Source organism: Micromys minutus, assembly GCF_963924665.1.
Source record: "Micromys minutus genome assembly, chromosome: 23".
In the NCBI taxonomy this organism is placed as follows: Eukaryota; Metazoa; Chordata; class Mammalia; order Rodentia; family Muridae; genus Micromys; species Micromys minutus.
In genome coordinates, this window is record NC_137958.1 from 12,430,709 (window position 1) to 12,451,200 (window position 20,492).

General features: G+C 45.1%; 1 protein-coding gene across 1 annotated transcript in view; it reads left to right on the plus strand.

The window, feature by feature from the left end:
- Window positions 1-3,433: 3,433 nt before the first annotated feature.
- RELN (reelin) overlaps window positions 3,434-20,492 on the plus strand; it is a gene marked incomplete at its 5' end in the record, with an annotated part of 413,261 nt that continues 396,202 nt past the window's right edge. Inside the window, one exon of the mRNA XM_080936108.1 lies at window positions 3,434-3,665. Coding sequence (XP_080792234.1) covers window positions 3,434-3,665 — 232 coding nt within the window. The remainder of the gene's footprint in view (window positions 3,666-20,492) is intronic.

Below are 20,492 nucleotides of genomic sequence, written 5' to 3' on the forward strand. Positions count from 1 at the left end.
GGGACTGAACTCTGGTCCACCCAGAAGAGCAGTCAGTGCAGCCATCTCCAGCTCAAATGAATAGGTCACACTTCATACTTAATGTTTCTTTTATACTTCAATGACATGTTTGTTTTACACTTTATTCACTTAAGTAAAAAATGAAAGACTTAAAAACAGCTTCCCTGGTGGTCACAACTTACCAAAAGGTTGAGATCTTCAGTGGTCCTAAACACGTTTCCTTCATTTCCTTCTCCAACCCCATCACCCAAGCTATTACCCAGGCCCATAGGTGCGGACCTGGATGCTTCTCAGTTTCCTTCCCCTCCTCTATCGCCTTTCCCTGGCATCAACTTTCCCTGCTGTATGATCGGGATGATCTTTTAGGCACACACAATGACCACAGTGGACACTGGCTTATCAAGTCTTCCCTGCCCCACCGGTGTCTTCAGGACAAAGACCACATTCTTCACAGAGAGACAAAGTCCTCTAGGGATTGGCACTGCTTGCACTGGTCGTTTCTCCATCTGCATGAGCCTTGTGTCAAGAGCTCTCCTCCCTTCCACCAAGTTCTTTCCTGCAGAGATGCTTTGCCTGGACAGATACTTTTTATTAAGTCAGCTCCACCTCTCTTAAGCCAATGCTGCCCTCTTTGTGGCCGTAACTTTTTACTTCCCAAGAGCATGTATCAATTTTGTAACTCTATAACTGATCATAGTAATTGGTATCTGTCTCCCCCACATCGATGGGGCAGGAACTGCTTTCCCCCTAAGCTTAAAAAAGGATTTTACATACCGTAGCTGTTCGATTATCATGTGGTGAACTGAATGAGCTAATGTTCTTTTATAGCATGCTTGAAACTGTGCTGAACATTAGATTACTTTATTATATGTATATATGGATGTATGTATGTATGCATGCATGTATTAAAAAACCAGTGAGAAGCCAGAAACCTAACTTTTGGCATTCTCCTCACATCGTCCCTGGTCTCCAGTTTCCCCATCACCAGGTGTTCTCAATCTGATGCTTCAGCCCCCATCATCCTTCCTGTTTTTTTTTTTTTTTTTTTTTTTTGCTGCCTTTCCTGAGCCTTGAATGTCCAAGCACAGTGCTGCTTCCGGGCCTTTGGACTCTGGTTTCCTGGCCTCAGTGTTCTTCCCACATGACTACATGTTCACAGGGTCTTCCACACTGAAAAGTTCCAGCTACCTCCGTTCTCTTTCAGGGGAGCTTTTCCTGACACCTCTAGGGAGAGCACACTCTTTGCCCTGTGAACTATATATCTCTGTTTTGCTTTTGCATAACATTTACCCCTATCAGAAGTAATTTTGTCTACTCTTCGAATTTACCCTCTCCCAGCACTAGATTCTGAGTTCCTTGTGGTCCAGCTCATGCTGGCTACAGCTCTGAGTATGGCATCCAGCACTTTGGTATGTGGGATGCAGTTGGCAACTGTAACTGAATGACTAGACTTCACATTCACCTTTTCTCTTCAGTATATGACAGTGTTGTCGAATAGTCTGCAAGTCTTCACTAACTCAATACCGGCTGTGGCTATGGGTTACTTAAAATCGTGGTTAGTGTGACTAAAGAATTCAAATTTTAATTTAAACAGGCGCTCCGTCGTTATCATAATGGTGGCTGCAGTTAAACTGAACCTAATCTAGGTTGGAGGAAGAGGCAGGTGTCTCTCTGGCCTGCCATAAATAGGTGGTCGTCCTGGTTTCCTCCCAAGCTAGAGCTGTAGACAGTGTCAGGCCAAGAACCTTTAGGGCCAGACTTCATCTTATTTGGGGCAAGCTATTCTGATTTCTCCCCTGTGAAATGGGGAAAGAGTTTTGCTTCTTCTGGTGGTGGTGTTAGGATCACATGAGGCTAAGGATCTGCAGCCTGCATTGCAGGGACCTTTGCTACAGGGCATTATTAATTATGTGTATGAATATGTGTTGTTGTATATAGAGATGTTGAACTTTGGGAGGATTTGAAGTAATGGAGACCAACAGGCAGTTAGGTCCTTCCTATGTGCTGAAACCATGCTTTGGTAAGAGGCAGGAAAAAAAAAAACCGTTTGCAATGAAATGACCACAGAGGTCTCCCTTTGGATCTTGCCTTCTGACGCCCTTCTCCCAAACTCAGGCAAAGACTACCATTTCTGACATTACTGTTTCCTGGTTTCTTTACAAGCAAGGGTTTCTTATTCTGGCTTGGTGCTGAGCCTGGAGAAATGCATTAAAAGCTGGCAGCCCTGTTCTCCCGTCGCTGGGTGCCTCAGGGCTCCTGCCAGCGGTGCTCCGTTAAAAATGTGCTTCTGGATGGTTTCACTTGCCCGCAGTCCTGCTTGCGATAGCTCATTACCACCCGCTTCATCGCTGAAGCCAGCCACTCCTCTGCATGCCTTCCCCTCCCCCACCCCTGGGACAGTGGTCATGTATGATATGAAAAAGCAATAAACTCGGACCTAAAATTTACTATCCCCCATCTCCGTCCTAGGAATCCCTGTAGCGACATGTAATGGCAGAGTCCAGCGAAGAGCGTCTGTCGGGTCCTCTCCCCACAATCCCCACAGCCAAGCAGTCTGACGATCTGGCCCCCCACCACTCAAGGTGGCAATCCCACCGTCACCCAATCTTCCTTTTAGCCTGGCTGCGCCCAGGACCCGGGCGGGGGCGGGCAGCGGCGACTCCCCCACCCCTCCAGGCCTGGCTGGAAAGGGCACGCGCGCGCGGGGCACAGTCGCGGTTTGGGGCCACTGGCGGGCGGGTCCCCAGGACGAGCGCTGGCTGCGGGGACTGCGGGGCGGCGGGGCCCCGAGGGGCGCGTGGAGCAGCCGGCGCAGACAAAGAACGGCGCGGTCCCCGCCGCCCTCAGCTTCCCCGCGCGTCCTCGCAGAACGGGCAGCTGTGAGCCCCGGGGCTCCGGTTCCCCCGGGGCAGCCCGTCGGTCCCCGGCCGCTCGTCGTTCGCGCGGCGGCCGGGCGGTCCTGCCCTTCCGGGGCGAGCGGGGCGTGGGCGGGAGACGCGCGCGTGTGCGCGGGGCGCAGCCCGGGGTGCGGGCAGAGCCCGAGGGGGCGGGGACGGGGGCGGGGGCGCGGCTGGGACACGTGTGGCGGCGGCGGGGGAGGGGGCGGCGCCCCGGGCTTTAAGAAGGTGCGGAGGGGGCGGGCGCTTTCCCAAGCCCGGCCGAGGGGCGTCGCGTGCACAGAGGCAGCGGCTGCGCTCGGAGGCGGACGACCCGGTCCCCGGTCCCCCTGCGCTCTCGCTCCCGCGGTCCAAAGTAACTTCGGGAGCCTTCGACTCCCCCAAACATCCTCCCTCCCCGGCTCCCCGCGGGCTCGGTTGCCCGGAGCCGCTCGGCTCGAGCCCGCCGCCGGCTCGCCTTACCCGCACGCAGCTCCTCGGTGCCTGTGCCTCCGAAAGTGGATGAGAGAGCGCGCGGCGGCACGGAGCGCGGCGGCATGGAGCGCGGCTGCCGGGCGCCGCGGACTCTCGTCCTGGTCCTGCTGCTGCTGCTGCTGGCGACGCTGAGGGCGCGCGCGGCCACGGGCTACTACCCGCGCTTCTCGCCCTTCTTTTTCCTGTGCACCCACCACGGGGAGCTGGAAGGGGATGGGGAGCAGGGCGAGGTGCTCATTTCCCTGCACATTGCGGGCAACCCCACCTACTACGTACCGGGACAGGAATACCATGGTAGGTACCACGGAATCCCTAAGGCGCCACGGTGGCCCGCGAGCGCATCTTTCCGTTCTCTTTCTATTTTTTTTCCCCCAGGGGCCAGCCGGCCAGAGATCCGGACAGCCTCCTACCTCAGCGGGGTGCATTGCTTGTGGAGAGAGAACAAAGTTAGTGGAGAATGGAGTCCTGAGTTGGGATTTCAACTGTCCCCTAACACATATCTGGATAAACTGGTGCTTATGTGGCAGGCCACACAAGCTTTGGGCACTGCTGTCTCACCCCCGCCCCCAATGCGGCTGCCTAACCTGCGCATCGTGTTTTCCTAACCCCAGTACTTAGCAGACTTTTGTCCTGTTCTGGATCCCCCTTGGTGGGTCCCCAGGTGGCGCTGGGGTTGTCATTGGACTTTGCAGGCCAGCAGCAGACAGATTGGAGCGCTTTGGTCGGTGGCCGCCCATGCAGGCGGCCAGCTAAAAGTTCCCGCTGCTCTGCACCCAGGAGTCCCTCGCGATCTACTGTGTCAGGCAGTCCTCAAGAAACAGAGCGGCTGTTTCCAGCCCTTCACTCTTTTAAAGGGTCGTTTGAAATATCAGCGATTGGTGATGTCTGTCATCCACTTCGTACTTTTAGCTTGATGCGTGCTGTTGTTAGCATTGTCTGAGGGATGCTTCTCGTGACTTGTGTCTGCACAGCGTTAAGTCCCTGGTAGAAGCTACAAGCTACTCACCGAAAAGCCGATGCCTCTGCCAAGGGATTAGTATGCAGTCCTTCATGGAGGTTAAAGCATTACTCAAAAATAAAAATTAGCTACAAGAAGAGCGATCTAACGTAGCACATATACTTTTAGTCAAGTGGATTGTTAAAAGGAATATGTGGGGAGATAAAACGTGTTTACTTTCTGTCTTCAGACTGAGATTTCTTAAACAATGGTAGAAAATATTAAATTGGAAAATTTCCACAAAATATTTATACCCAGTTAAATGAGCTCTCACTGAGTGGACTCTTACCATACCATGGATGCTGTCTGTAATAGGCTACAGGTGTTGACAGAGCACAAGGTAATGTATTGGGTGGCTGGCATTTCACATAGATATGGAAGTGAAATTTTTACAAAAATGCTTCAGAATTTTCCATTTCAACACGACCTTCTTATCCACCCACAAATACTTTGAGTATGCTCACCCTAGATATTTAAACCAGCGCATTAACAACTTCTTGTGGATTGGTGGAAGCCTTGTTCGTGGACTTTTACAATTTAATTTTAGGAAATTAATTTCTGTAACTAGTCTTTTAAATAAAAGGGCTTGCTTGTATGTATTCCCTTCCTGAGAGTTAGCTGGTGAAACCTTTTTTTTTTTCTTTTGATGCCATGGGGATCTTTGAAGTGGAAGGAACAGCCAGTAAGATGACAACCCAGACCTAACCCTCAGACAGAGGCAGTTGTCACTTGGTGTGCTCCTTAGAGGATGTGCTAGCCTGTTAGCTCTGCGAGCCGTGCGTGGGTCGGTGAGTGGAAGCTGGTCTAGAAGGTGAACTGTCAGGTTATGATGGTAATCTCTAATGACGGAGCCGCCAATACCCCACCGTGCAGGTCTTTTGCACAGTGCTGGTCAGGGAAGCATACATGAAACTACGAATGTCCCATCTTGCTGTAGAGTTAGCAGATGACCCTCAGTCCGACTGTGATCATGTCACTAACCCTTAAAGGAGCTGAATGTCTTCTTTCAGATTGGACACTGTAGGGAACAGGTCCCTAGAACCTCTTATGCCACCAGAAAAGATGGGGGAGTTATCTTGTCACTTGAAAAGGTCAAATTATTAGAGAGAGTAATGACATTTTAAATTTCCACTAAGTACTGTATCAAAGTTTTGGCGTCAGGAACCAACTGTATAACTCTAGGCCTCCAGGAAGTGTTTTTTTTTTTTTCCTATAAAATTCTCTACAGGCAGGAGGAATGCTTAAAACCAAAATTATACATATTTTTATTATTGAACCTTTGGACAGGAAAGCTTCTGTGAGAATCGACTCGCGACAGGAGATCATATTAAGTACATCTGTGGTTGACTCATTTTGATGGATGTTGAAAGCAGAAGGTCATTTGGCCAAAAAGCCCACTTACGGGAGGGAGTCTGCAAAATGTTGGCGTGTGAATCTCTCTCTAGCCTTCTAAATCTTTTAAATGCAGCACTTACGTCAGGAAAAAACGAGTTGGTCTTAGATTTCTACCAAGCTCAGGGATTTGGCTGAATGGCATTTGGGTGGAGAGCTGGTAGTTTTGAGTTTTTTTTTTTTTTTCTTTCTTTCTTTCCCTCTAAAGACTGTGTTGAACGGTACCCACCATAGACTGTGAATGGAGATTTCAGCTACTCCCTGAGACTTGGGCTGCGTGGCCATGTCTAAGACAAACGGTCCAAAGTTACACGTTCTTGTGTGAATTATATTTATTTAAAGATCTCTGTCGAAAGTCTTTGGTGAAATTAAGACAGTAATACAGTGCTGACGTGTCTAAGCCTGTAACAGAAATGTCAAGGTTTCCAGTAGTAAGTAGTAAATCTGTTCATTTAAGGAGCTTCTGTCTCATAACAAAGGGTGACAGTATCTCCTTCCTGTGTGTTTTGAAATTCTGTTATACGTGGCTCTTTGTGGCGTCGTTAGTCACAGACAAACTAGGATCTCTTCTCATGGACACACCACAAGCATACAGTTGAGCAAAAAGATACCAGATACTTAGTGTTGAATTAGAAAGGTCTCAGAATTACAATGCTTTAGGTTTCTAGGATTTCTCTTTTAGGGGAGTACAAGTCCAAAGACAGGCTCAACATACCAATGGGATTTCCAGACTTCAAATCTGAGACTAAATTTTTGGTAAAATTTTCCAAACAATTGAAAGAGGAAATGGGACTCTAGGTGGCACAGTCACAAAGTCACAGAGCTGCCTCTCTTCCTGCCACGCCCAAAGATGCTCTGCTTCTCTAGGGACCAGCTCAGTTATGTGAGGCCTCTGAGGGCTGACTTGAGTGAATTGTGAAGGATAAATTCTTCCAGTTTTACTTAAAACTTCAGAAAGATGTTTATTCCTCTTTGCTTGGGGCAGCTAATATCTCTGGGAAGACAGATAATTTGCTTTGGGACAGAAAGCCTTTTAGACATCTTTGAATTATGTCAGATAAGAACCTGCCCACCATGTAAAGGATTTTATTCAGTCACCATTGTGAAGCTAGGCGTTCTCCAAGAGCATTGCAGAGCGAAGCCATAGGCTCGTGAGTCTGCCCCATTACTTCAGCTTGCAGAAGGCAATTTACCATGATATGAAAATGGGCTGGAATCCCTGTTATTTTGGCAGCATAAAGCAGAGGGAGTGTTTCATTAGCCATGAGAAATAGGCTCAGAAACACCCAGCTGAAGGGAAACCAGCAATAAGAACTTGTCTGTGTAAAATGAAATTGGCGGTGAGGAAAAGGACCATTTTTCTGCATTCTGTTGACCGAACATCACCATTTTTCTACTCCATCATTTTTCAGAAATGATATTGTAGGGAAGGCAGGGGAATCAATTTGCTAAGGCCCGAACCTTTCCCATTTAAAAGGTACGATCAGAATGAGGGTCTAAGACCGCTGTGTTGTAATAATTAAAGTTCCTACTTTTGTAGGTAAATGTGCTCAGCAATCAACTGGTTGCTATTCAATTATTTTTTTCAAAGAAAGCACAATGTAATGGCCTTTCAAGTACAGAAATACAGCCTTTCTTACACACATTTTGAAAATACACCCCAGACTTAGTTCCCTCTCAGGGAACGACATTACTATTTGAGTGAACGTAGTTTCTGATTACTAATGTGACTATTGTTGATTGGCGTGTGACCGCTTTTCCTTGTTATGCGTTCGAGCCTGGAATCAGCACATTTAAACTGTTAAACTCATCCATCACACGCAGTGTCTGAGTGAAAGGCACCATGCCCTACACTCATAAGCCTGTGCAGACCGGATGTTCTAAAGGCTTCTGCTGTACTTGTTGCGTATTTTATCTTCCTCTCTACTCTCCAGTTAATCCCACTCATCTTTTACTGGTGCGATTCGGTTCGTAGTTTTTGAAATCGTATAAATCCTGCTCGGTGTAGTGTATAGGCTGTGTGTTTTCATTCCAATCTCAAGCCGGAAAAAAAAAAAAAAAAAGCCCAGGTGTTTGGGATGCTGACCTAAAGCATCAGGGCTCTTGTTCGTTCATGGCACCACGGGACTGGAACTTATCAGAATTATTCCCTTCATGTTTTCGAATGTTTATCTTGAATGGCTGTTTTATTTAGATGTTAAAAATAAAACATCTTGTTTCTCTGTGGTCACCAACTGCCTTACTCCAGTAAAATTTCTTTTTTTTCCTTTAAGAGGATGTTGGATATTTTAACAGGTTTCTCAAATAAGTACAAGTGGATTCCAAACTTTTCACTGACTGATACGATGAAAATGAAACATCCAAAAGTGATTTTTAATTTTTTTCCCCTTTCCTTGAGAGTTGGCTGACTTCAGAGGAACGTCTGTAAGCCTCACCAGTTACTTTGGAAAGATTACACATCAGGCCAAATTTTATTCTGATAATCTATAATGCTACTTTGGATAATTGTTAATTATAATTAATTGTACTCATTACATCTTTAATCTTCCCAAGCGGTTCCTGAGGTACAACCTCTCACTTCAGCGAAGCTTCACATCTGAAAAACCATGAACTGAGTGACCAGCATTTTGTGGAGATTTGGAATTTAAAAGATTTCTAAAGACCCACTGGGCTTCTGGCCACTCAGTCCAGAGAAGAAAGAGGGCGAGCTAAGACTATGGTGAGGTCCTGAGAGCAGAGACAAAAGGCTCACGCTCAAGCTACAATACTGATAGAAAGCATGTAGTAAAGGAAATACATTTATCAGAGTTTTAATTTAAATGGAGACATTAATCTATATCACCTGTCTTAGACTCATTAATAAAGTAATCAAACTTAAATGTGGTTTCAATCCACAGTATAATTTCAATCTCGTCCATTTTAAGCAAAATCTGAAAAGCTTACAGAGCATATTGCATGTTTTAGAAATCGAGATTGGCTTTTAAATATCAAGCCATGCTTGTAACTGAAGGGTCCAGACTGCTCCCGCAGCATACCCGAGTTCAGTTCCCAGCACCCATGTCAAGGACTCACAACCTCCAGGCGCCCACGCTCCAGAGGGAGCCCACAGGCAGGATGGAAGCGCCAGAAGTCACATGCACCTCCCCCACCAACGATGCATAATTTAAAATAAGAAATATTTTAAAATGAAGATGGTGTATGATTAAAATAAACCCGCTTGTAGGGCATCCTCTGAAGCCCCTGTCTGGGAAGTAGGTGGAGAGTATCCTTACACACCCCTGGACCCCGAGGGAAGAACTTCTTGAAAGCATTTTTCTGCAAACTGCTTGACTAATTTTTTTTTAAAATATGAGTTTCTCGAAGACTGTACATATAGTTTTTCCATTAAGATCTATATCTGGAAGGATTCAGCTATGGAAAACAGTTTGAGGGTACAAGACTCTACCCAGGAGACCATTTAAAACTCCAGTATACCTTTAATGCTAAATCAGCTTTCTTTAGACAAAGCTTTTCTTTTTTTGTATTAAGTTCTATCGATTAAAGGACTTCTTTTAACTGCTAAGCTGGCAGAGGTTTGAAACAGCAGAGATTCTCGATGGGGACTCCTGTCCGCAAGCTGAGAAGCCACACATTGAGCCTAGCCCTCCTTCTGTCCAGCTCTGCTCCCTGGTGTCTCTTACCAGTTCCCACCCGCCTTTCCATTACGACCTCCTGTTTCCCATTCTTTCTTTTTTCTCCCTCATAACTTGTTTCAAATCTCTTTTGTCTCTCTGCCCTTCACATTTCCCCCATGAGTCCTCTGTTTGTGTGCCCCAGTAAAGTGCATAATGACAAAGATGTGACGTTTATGTAGCTATATTCATTGACTATTTGCAGCCACTGAAGTGGGGACATGGTGCCTTAGAATTCTTTACGCACCAAGAAAACTGACTATTTCCAGGTTACATCCTGTTTTACATGTACTTTATGCTCATTGTAACTAGTAAGATTTTAATGCACACTATCAAACCTTTAAAAAAAATCAACTACTGACAAATGTATTCATATACTTTTATGCAAAAATGCCTTTAAAATCTGTACATTTATCTTTGTTTTTTAAAATAAAGCTGTTCAATTAAAAAAAAAAGAATCCCAAATGTTACATTTTCACGACATTCACTCACACACTTATGGCATAATTACTAAACGGTTGGTTGTTTATTCCCAGTAGAAAAGTAGTTCCCTTTTACACTATGAAATCTCTTGGAGTTTGCAAGCCTGTAGTTATTTCATTCTGAGTGAACTGGCCCCCCTCACTCTGGACCTGAAGAATCAGAAGCAAAGGCAGATTGACCCTCCAGGGCCAAGTTTCACCCCAGCCCTAGTCCCCATTTCTAATGTAGAAGGGAACTGAGCCTCATTTTAGAATTGCAGTTATTTTAAAAACGTATGGTAACTATTGTTGACGGCAGTTCTATCATCCAGCAAGATGTGGAGAGTGGCTCATCCACACATGCCCAATTCCGTTTTCCTATGTGTGGCATTTCTTAAGGGAAATTCTGAATTGGGCGTATAGAGGGTAGTCACAAAATTCAAGGGAAATTCTACTCACCACCAAGTATGTATGATGAGAATGAGCTTTCCATCTCAGATTAAAAATGACTTCCCTACAACTATAAAGAAGCTGACAGTATAGCTTTGGTCCAACACAGATTTTGTTGGTTTAGCCAATTCCAACTAAAACCTTACCATTCCTGAATTAATCATGTTTGTTCGTAGTTACGGTAACACTCAAAATTGGGTGTGTGTCTTGGTGGTGGTCTAAGAAGGATGGTAGAATAAAGGCACCAGCTTAATGCATTTATCAAATTCGACTTATAGCCTTATGTAAAATAATCTTAAAATGAGACTCTGTTCCTGCTGGATTAGAATGGAAAGATACTGATGTTGAGCTGGAGTGGCTAGATCAACGATTGAGTGGAGAAACTCAAGCTCACAGTAGTCTGGTGGTAAATTGGAAGGGCAATACACTTACATTTACAATACATTTACAATAAAGCACACACTAGCCAGGAAGGTTCTGGCTTCTCCCCTGTACTCCTACATCACTGTAGCAAAGCTGAGATAAATGACAGGTGACCATTAGGTTGGATGGTCTCAATAGCAGATAATGTCCCCATAATGTGTCAGTCATTAGCAGGTCGGGCTGGAGTCTTCCTCACTAGGCTGTACTGGGGAAGAGACCCCTGGCTTTAGACTCTAATGACACCCTTGGTGGTATCTATTTGTTGTTTTCATTAGAACTCCCTTTCCTTTGTTCATTTTGTTTCATTTGAAAGTTAAAAATGCCTTTCAAGTCTCTGTGTAGCACAGTCTAGTTCCCTGACAGGAAATGGGCGGGATCTCTAGGAAGTTTTTGATAAAATTGGGGAAGGGGCTCTTGAAGGTGGCTCAGCAGGTGATTATCTGTTTCTTCTGGTGGCCTGGGAATGCAGCACAAGGCCAGGTGCTAATAGTGTCCCTGTTCTTGTTTACACGGACCTGAAGGACCTGAAATATGTTTAGCTTCCCACTGTTGAGGGAAATCAGTCTTCTCGTACTAAGCTCGGAACAGCCTGATCCTCTCATAGAACTGCTCCTGGTAACTTCACAGAACTGTATGCTTTCGGAATAGCCCCCAGAACACGCTGTTTCTGCAGGTTTCAAAGAGTGTACACCTTAACGTCACCTATACTTTGGGAAAGTCACCTTTGCCTGACCCCCAGTTTCTGGAATTCCTTATGTATTTTTATGTTCAAAATTTATGTTGTTTGCTTCTTCCACTGAACTCCATTTCCTGGCTCTCCTATCTCTCTAAAGTGCGGTGTCACCATATGTAAATCCTGTTGACATTTGAAACACAGTAGCCACAGGACAGAGTTGTAAATGGGTCTGCCTCAACTCTAAACTTGTTTGTTCTGGCTGGCTCAGCCTCCAGCACCAAATCCAAGCCCGCCACCTCTCCAGCTTCTTCTATACCAACAGAGGCAACAGACACTGCCCTGCCTTCGGAACCAAGCCTCCTGCTTGGTTCGGGCAGCTTTGCTATGAATGCTGAGAAATCCCGTGTGCAGATCCAGTTCTTTTCCCATTTCCTTTTCCCATGTAAACACTTCCTGTGCTCTCATCCTGCAAAACACCATCTCTGTCCTGTCCGCTGGTTGTGGTGGGAACTGGAAGGAAACTAGTTGATCCTCGGTTCCTAGAAAAACGGTAACACGGAAAAAGGATTGCATAGCTGAAGAGACAGCTCAGCAGTTGAGAGCACACGCTGTGCTCACAGAGGATGGACAATCAGTTTCTATCACTCAGCTGCTCCAGCCTGGGGCAGCACACTCTGGTCTCTGCACACACCCTACTTGTGACTATTGTGCACATACCCTTACATAGACATATAGACACAATTAAAAATACATACTAAGAAAAATGGCTTTTCATTCCCATTCCAGGCACTGATAATATTTATAAAAACAAAGAACTCAAAAAACTCCTAAATAATTAATAATAATACTAATTATTACTCACTTAAATAATATGAACTTAATAATACTAACAAAGTAGCAGTAAATACATGCCAGAAACCCTCACCTTCGGTGTATTAGTTTATGTGATCTTACCATGACTTCTTGAACTAGGTAGGGGCTTATACATCCCTTTTATGGATGCAGATATGAGTCTAGAGGAGTAAATACTTTGTGTATGGCTTAAATGCTATTATTGATAGTTCTTAGTCCATCCTGCCCTAGAACTCATACCTTTATGCTTCTAGTTTTAGAAATGATGTTTATCTTATGAAAGAGAAAATAACAGAAGGAATTAAAGTCATTTTAAAAAAGGGAAAACTACGAATTAGAAGCCAATTTTGTTATTTTAAAATAAGGCCGGAAAATAAAGATTGCAAGAGCCAGCCTTTGCTAAACAAACCCCTCAAACTCACCATTTCTTGTGTGACCAAAACTGTCCTTCAGATAAAGCACAAGGGACAGTACCGTCTGGTATACGGCCATAAAGGGTTAACATGCCTTCAAAATGTGCTGATATAAAGTATTAAAACATTCAATTTTTGTTTAAATATATTTTTAAACACTTTTGAAAATTTAACGTTTTAGTAAAACTTTTGCTTCACTAATGGGATCTGAACATCCGAAGAATATTAAAAGTTTAGGAGGAGACAGACTTTGAAGGATATTTTGGTTGACTGTGGAAGGATTTTTAAGCCAGCAACATGGTTACTCTGGCAAGGGATCATTGCCCAAAGACCTTCTAGAACTGTATGATCTGGCTGGAGTGCAGACACACCCTTAGTACAAACCTTTAGTCCCTAACCATTGAGGGCCATTCAGTTAAATTTAGTAAGACAGTGGAGTTCAGTTCAGTTTAGTTCAGTCAGTAAAGTGGCGCTGAGTTCATCCGTGAGTTCGCGCAGAGGCAGTTGAAGCTGGAGAATAAGAAGGAGCCAGAAGATTAGAACACATTGCCAGGGTTAGTTTGAGGCCAAGCAGAGCAATTCAATGAGACGCCTAGAGAAGAGAGTTTGAATCAGTCAGCATGGAGAGGAGTTTGAGCCAGAACAGCTTGAGTTGAACCAGCCAACCAGAGTTCAGAAAGAGGTAGAAAAGGTGAGCTTATTGAGTAGTAAGCCTAAGAGACAACAGTTAGATCAGGCAATAAAAGTTGGGTTTACCCTTGAAACCTATTTGTGATGTATATTTTTCCTTAGAAAGGTCTGTACATGTGTTACCGACCCAGTGAGACAATCTGGCATGATACACACTGGGGTCCTTACTGCAGAGTCAACACTGGTTCTACAATGTCAGCCTTTCATTCCAAGTCCAGATTCTGGAGCTATGGAGAACCAGTAGAAAGATATTTGCTTTGTACTTGACTTTGTAGATATTTCTTATAAACAAATCTTTTTATCCTTGCCTCCAAAAATCTCACCTTCTGATATGAAATCAGAGCTCGGCTCTAGACTTGAGTAGGGTGGGGTGAGGCGAGCCAGACAGAACTACATAGCTCTGTGTCTGGTGAGCAGAAGCTGCCCTGCCTCAGACTCCCTTAGTAATATATGTCCCAACCACCACTGTCGACCGGTTATCCCAGAGACTGATATCAGACTTGGACTGAGAGCCAATTGTAAGTGAAGTCAAAATGTAGAGGGCAGATTCTGTCTTGGGGTTCCTCTTGTGGAATATAAGGAATATCAGAAGACCTGGAGTTTATTCCTGTGTTCCCTAGAAGGACACCGTTATTAACATATCATAAAGAATGAAGTGTTCCATGTCTTTTCTCAATCCTGACAAACGAGGCCATGCGTCTGCTGGCCTTTTTTGATGGGTTAGTCTGTGAGCCTTCTAGTAGGCAGGGAAGGAACTCATAGCATGGCTTATCAGGACTTCTGACCTAATGCAAGGGTTAATATCTTTATTTTTTCCTTTAAATAAAAATGGCATACTCCAGGCTGTTGACGCACCCTCAGACAGACACTTTGTTGCAAGCTGTTTTAAACACAGAGGAGACTACAGTAAGTGAACATTTAAAACTGGTATCGCTAATGAGTACCCAGAAGGAAGCCATCTGTAACTGCTGAAACAAAGTGCAAATATGGCAGACGGCAAACTCCATTTGTCAAAATATTTAGTGGCCCCTAGAACTGATCTCCTAGCTTAGAGAGTTTCCTCCCCCAGATAACGGGTCACCCCCAAGCATTTCAAGAACACGATGGAAGGCAGGGAATCCTTGTCCACATGTAAGCACGGCCAATGTTGAACAAGGTGCAGGATCAGTTGGCAGCTAATGGAAAACCGAAAGAGTATCTAATTGCTGATGATATGCGTGGCCTTGGAGGATGCTAGGAGACCGGTGTGGAATTAAACTCAGAAGGAGAATGAGTAGGTAGTGCCTGAGGCCGGGGAGGGGCTCAGCGGACATCCAGGTAGGGGGAAGTTCAAGAGAGTTGGCTGTGTTGACAGATAATCTGGTGGTGGGGAGTGGGACACAAATCTGAGGGAGAAGCTGTGACAATGTTCAAAGTCAGCATGGGCTACACAGTAAGACCTAACTCAGAAGAAATTAACAAGACTTACTGCATACATAAATTACATATATTTAGGAATACATTGTATATATGCTAAGAAATTTAAAACGTGTCAGGGGCCAAAACTGTAGCCCAGTGGCTGAACACTTGCCTGGGATGCATAGGCTTTGTCCTTGGTCGCCAGCCTGCAAAACAGACATCTACCTCCCAAAACAAACCAAAGCAAAATCTCAGAAATGGGGGGTGGGCTCCATTATCTTGATTAATTTAAGATGAACAGATTTTTTTTAGTAAATACAAAGACTGTGAAGGAAAGAGTTTCCCCACACACAGGTTTTAGTATTAAGTATCTAACCTTTGACCTTTATCACCTGCTGTAGACCTGTGTAGCTCAGAGAGGAAAAGATGCCTGCCCCGTTGGAAGCCTAGATCAACTATGTCTAACTTGAACTAAAACTAACGAACTGAAGGTAGATCATGTCTGGAAGGAAAGCACAAAATAACCCCACACTTGAAAGTCATGAGACTATTTTGGATGTCAGGTAAGGACGCTGCCTATGGCCCTGGTGGTTAGGGTGAGCCTTCTCTCCCCTCCCCTTTCTTGTGCCATTGAATTTTACATTCAGGTTCCTAGAACCACAAATCAGAGTGGGCTTCCTGGGGCAGAGCGGAGATTCCCTCCTACCATACACGTGATCCAGCCTAAAGGTAATGTGTTTGGCTTTGCAGTTTTGAGCCAGTGTCTGGGTCTCTTGCATGTTAACTATGCAGTCTGATTGCCGGCCTTGCAGGAGCCGGCCTTCTAGTTTCCGCAGACTGCTTCCACCAGGGATCTTGCTTTCAAGTTCCTTCAGGGGTTTATGAGAGTGGGCATGCCTCTGCCTTCAATTGCACTGTCAGAAGTCCATCTTGGAGTTCACTAAGAAATGTCACAAGGCTTCTTTCAGGACCAAGGCAGAGCCTGTCACACATTCTCAGTGGACTTCTGAGTCTCTGACTTTGTCCCTGCCTGCCTGACTGCAGAGTTGGGAGCCCCAGGCTTGTCTTTGCTGCACTCTCTCTTCATCCACCCTTTTCTCCCCTGCGATGTCATTAAGTGCCATCTACACACTGTTAACTCCCAAACAACTGTCCTCTGCTTACTGCTTGTTACTGCTGACTTAATGTCTGCACTTGGCTGTCTGCCCAGAGCTCCCTGCACCTCTTCATCATGACATCTCTTCACAAGCTCCTTCTGGAGTCTCCTCAACCTTCCACATGTCAGCTTGCTCTCTAGAGATAGCCAGTCCTCTTAATCGTTGTCTAATACCCCACATCTGCTCCTCACTCCGAGGCTTCTCAGATGTACGTGACAACCCTCTGCATCTGCCCTTGCCTAGCCCTGCCAGATTCTCCGCCCTGCCAGCTCCTCTGTCCTGCCAGCTTCTCCACCCTGCCAGCTTCTCCTCACTCTCCTAGCCTCTGCCTCGTACTCAGTGGTTTGGGCATCCAGTGAGGTGCTGTCCTCTGCTGCATACTGTCTACCTCAGACAGCCCCAGGCTCCTTACCATTTTGACAGTTTGCCATTTTCACCAACAAAGTGGACAGAATTTGAATAATAAATTATAAGGTAATTTTATTACCCATATCTTTTGTTCCTCCTGTCTCTTAGAGAACATGACGAAACCCTCATTTGGTGGCCTATAGGACTCGGAGGTGCCTGGCTCCTGTTCCTTTTCTGATGTCCTGTTTTGTCCGTTTCTCTTCTGTCTTCTACACAAATCACACGGGTTTCACCTCTCGAGTACCTTAGGGCTCCTACATTTGCAGTTCTCCTGGTTAGCATGCACATCCCAGGATTAAGCCTCATGCTTGCTCAGAAATTCCAGCCATAGTCAGCTCTATGGTGAGACCTCCCTGGCCCTGTGACCTAACACAGGTCCCTTCTTCCCTGGTGCTCATATTTCTATTAACTGCATCATTTCTCTTTGTAGAGTGCCAGACATGTCGCTGAACAAAGATCATGTGTGGGATTCCCTTAAGAGTTATCATTGTCTGAATGTGATAATTCCCAAAAAAAAGTAATTAAAAAGATCATTTATAAAGATGTCTGTAAGCGTTCCTAACTTTGGCTGCTGGATGGGTAACAATGCTTAACAAATCTGAAAAATCACATTTCCACTTTCCCACCCTCCGCAGTACAAAATTCTCATGACTTCTGTGAGACCATGCATGGCTATTTATAGCAGCGTTTGGGCTGGCCTCACTTTAACTATATGTTAGCATATCCCAAAAGTTCTCATAGCAATTAGTAACTATAATTATTAATAGAAACTATAATGGATTTTAAGTCCTTGTTCCCAGAAGCTTGTCCATGCTGTACAATAAATAAATCCGAAGCAATCTTGCTGAATGAGAAGATAGTTTTTATTTAAATTTTCATCTGAATGGAAATAAATGATGGGAGGACAGGCTAAAATAGTTCCAGCAGATATGCAGCAACCATATATAAAACACGTAAAAAATGACAACTTAAAAGTCCTGCCAAAAATTCATCTTCTAAGAAAAAGTCTTCTTGACTAGTGAGAGTTGACTGGAGACTAGCATTTGAGACAGGTGCCCCATGCTTTTGTGTGAAGGAATGAGCACCTCTGGGCCCTATGTTATGTGGCTCTGGGCCAGTGACCTTTGCCTTAGCTGTTCAGACTGTTGCTTATTTTAAAACGTTCAATAGTTTCATCATTTCTAGGATGGGTTTTAGCTGATTTCTTCACCCATTTTCCTGCTCTGCTGCTGAAATCTGTATTTCTAACATGTCTCTCTCCAACTTTAATCCCCCTAGTGTGTGCGGTGGTGGTGGGGGGAGTGAAAGAGGGAGGAAGGGAGGGGGAGGAGGAGAGGGAGAGAATGAATGAGAGTCACTGAGTTTCTTTAGTTTCTTGCTTAAGGTTACTTTCTGGATCAGGGCTACACTAGTGAAGAAATTGTCACCCCCCAGTGGTCTTATCTGCCAACAGTCCCGCAGGAGACTTATGGGTTCCTCCACCACCCTTTTCAGTATTGATTTTAATAACTTGGTGGTAATGTTAGTAATCCTTTGTAATATATTCCATATTTCCCCAGTTTTCCTTTTATGACTTTCTTTATATACAGTCAAAGGAACATGGAGTTGTCTTGTGCATGTCTCTGGTTTTGGTCGGGCCATAGATGTCTACTGTTGATTCATTAGCGTTGAACTCGGTGCGGTGAGTCAGCCTGGGTGTGCTGTCTGTGATGGGTCACAGCCCTGATGTTCAGCAAACAGAGCAGCAGCGCTTTGGAGGTCTTTACACATTGGATTCATCAAGGAAAGCCCCAGGAGAAAAGTGTAGCAAAAAAGATTGTGAAAAGGATACTTGTTTACCATTTCATAATCTCTAACACGGGAGGCAGAAGCCTTCAGTGTTTCCTGTGTTGGAAAAGAACGGCTGTGTGTGGTACAAAGAAGCACCCTAACCGAACAGAAGGCAACAGTTTCCTCCTGAAAAGGGTGTGCCACCACCCACGCTGAGCTAGCAAGCATATTGGGACAGGAAGGTCACTCAGCTTTGCTTCTGACACAGGTGGTGGGTGACTGTGTCTCCCACTGATAGAAGCTGGATCTCAATCTGTCATGGGACTTCATAGGAAGGAAATGAAGGGAAAGGGGAGAGGCCAGCAGCCCCTGCTCATCACGCTTTAGAAACACAGCAGGACATTTGTGCAAACCAAGCTTTACCAAGTGGGAAAGATGAAAGATTTAAATGTGTTTGCGTTTTTCTGAGGTGGAGGAGATAATGGAGTATTAGGCTCTGGATAGAAAAAAAAAATCTCTTCAGTTGTATATGAACTGAAAGAAGAAGACAGCTTTGTCTGGCCTCAGTTGAGAATGTATGTGTTGGGACCTTAAAGTTATTTTGCCCACAGATGACTAAAGATGAAGCGTGGGATTGAGCTTGGAACTGTAAGTAAACTTACAAACTACTTCTTAAGAATGGGCTGAGTAACGTGGCTGTGAGAATTACGTAGCCCAAGTCCTCCTCCTTTCAGATGACCACCTCTCCCAGTCCTCTCTCCCTGTATGTGGATGTCCAGATAGGATGCTGATGAGGGCTGTCCAAATGGGATGCCTGTGAGAGGAGTTATAATGAGCTCATTTTTGTGGTGTTTTCTGACCAGTTTTATGAAGACTACCAAAAGGTTCCCCTATACTTTCTCCTGCTTTTCAGAAGACCTAATTTATTAATTGCATATACATATAAAAACATTTAAACTCTATAAGCATAAGATATTTCATTAGCATATACCACACACAGTGAAGGGGATCACTGTCATTTCCTATATACAAATAAAGTCTAATGTGTTTGGATCTTCTCTACCTTTTCTGTCCCCTTCTCTCACACCGATCCACCTCATCTTCCCCATCAGTCTTTCTTTAGATGTGTTTGTTTTTATGTCTGTCTGTCTGTCTGTATGTATGTATGTATGTATGCATGCATGCATGTGTGTATGTGTATGTATGTATGTATGTATGTGTCTGTGTGTATGTATGTATGTATGTATGCATATGTATGTATGTATGCATGCATGTATGTATGTATGTATGCATGTATGTATGTGTGTGTATGTGTGTGTATGTATGTGTGTATGTATGTGTGTGTGTATGTGTGTGTCTTAATGAGCTTTCTTAGGGTTGATTACATGAACCTGGGTGGAATTTATTTACTGGAGCATGGGCATTTATCTGTGCCACTGAAGTAAGTGTCTCACTCTTTCCCAGATACCGCCAGTAAATCCCCACTGAGTCCCTCCCCACACCCTAAGAGATTACTAATGTGATCTTATCTTATGCAAGTATGTGCCGATAATTACCGTTGTCGTGTGAGTTTATGAGTACAAGTGACCTGCCCAGAAGACAGTGTTGCATAGCAACCCACCCATTCTTCTGGCTCTTGTATCCTTCTTAAAAATCGATTTGTTTTTATATGAATGAGTCTTTCATGAATGGATGAACAGCACTTGCCTGCAGTACCCATGGTGGCCAGAAGAGGGCATAAGATCCCCTGGGCCTGGAGATGGTTGTGAGCTGCCATGTAAGCCTGGGTATTGAGTTTGGGTCTTTGGAGGAGCCGTCTCCCCAGCCCTTGTCTGTGATGCACCCTGAGCTGTGAGGGGTTGGTGTAGCTGTCACCTTAGGGATGAATGCCCAGCAGCCCCTTAGTCCCAGCAAGCTCACCAATTATGGCTCTACATTCGTGTACTGCCCACTGCAGAGAGAAGCCTCCCTGACCAGAGCTGACAGCAGCTCTGACCTAGGAGCAGAAAAGAGCACTCAGAGGGCAGGTTGGCAGCAGGAGTCAGCTTCCCGCTAGGCATCCTCTTTTCACTGTGAGCAGCAGAAGCCACTGAGAGTCTGTCCACTGAAGCCTCGAAAACCTGCTTTTGTGTTAGTCAAGCTGAGCAGTCATCTGGAGCCTCGCAGAAGAGTCCTGGTCCACCTTGGGAGGCTGACGCTGAGGAGCTTTGGTGTTGCCTTAGAAAGTGCAGGTAGTGAATTGCTGAGCAATGGCATGGACAAGTTCAGGGTCTGCGTAGCCCTCACTGTCTCCAATGGAGACCACCGTGTCCAGGTGCACTGGGCTGACGAGGCCTAGGGAAGAGCAGAGCCCAGTCACTGGT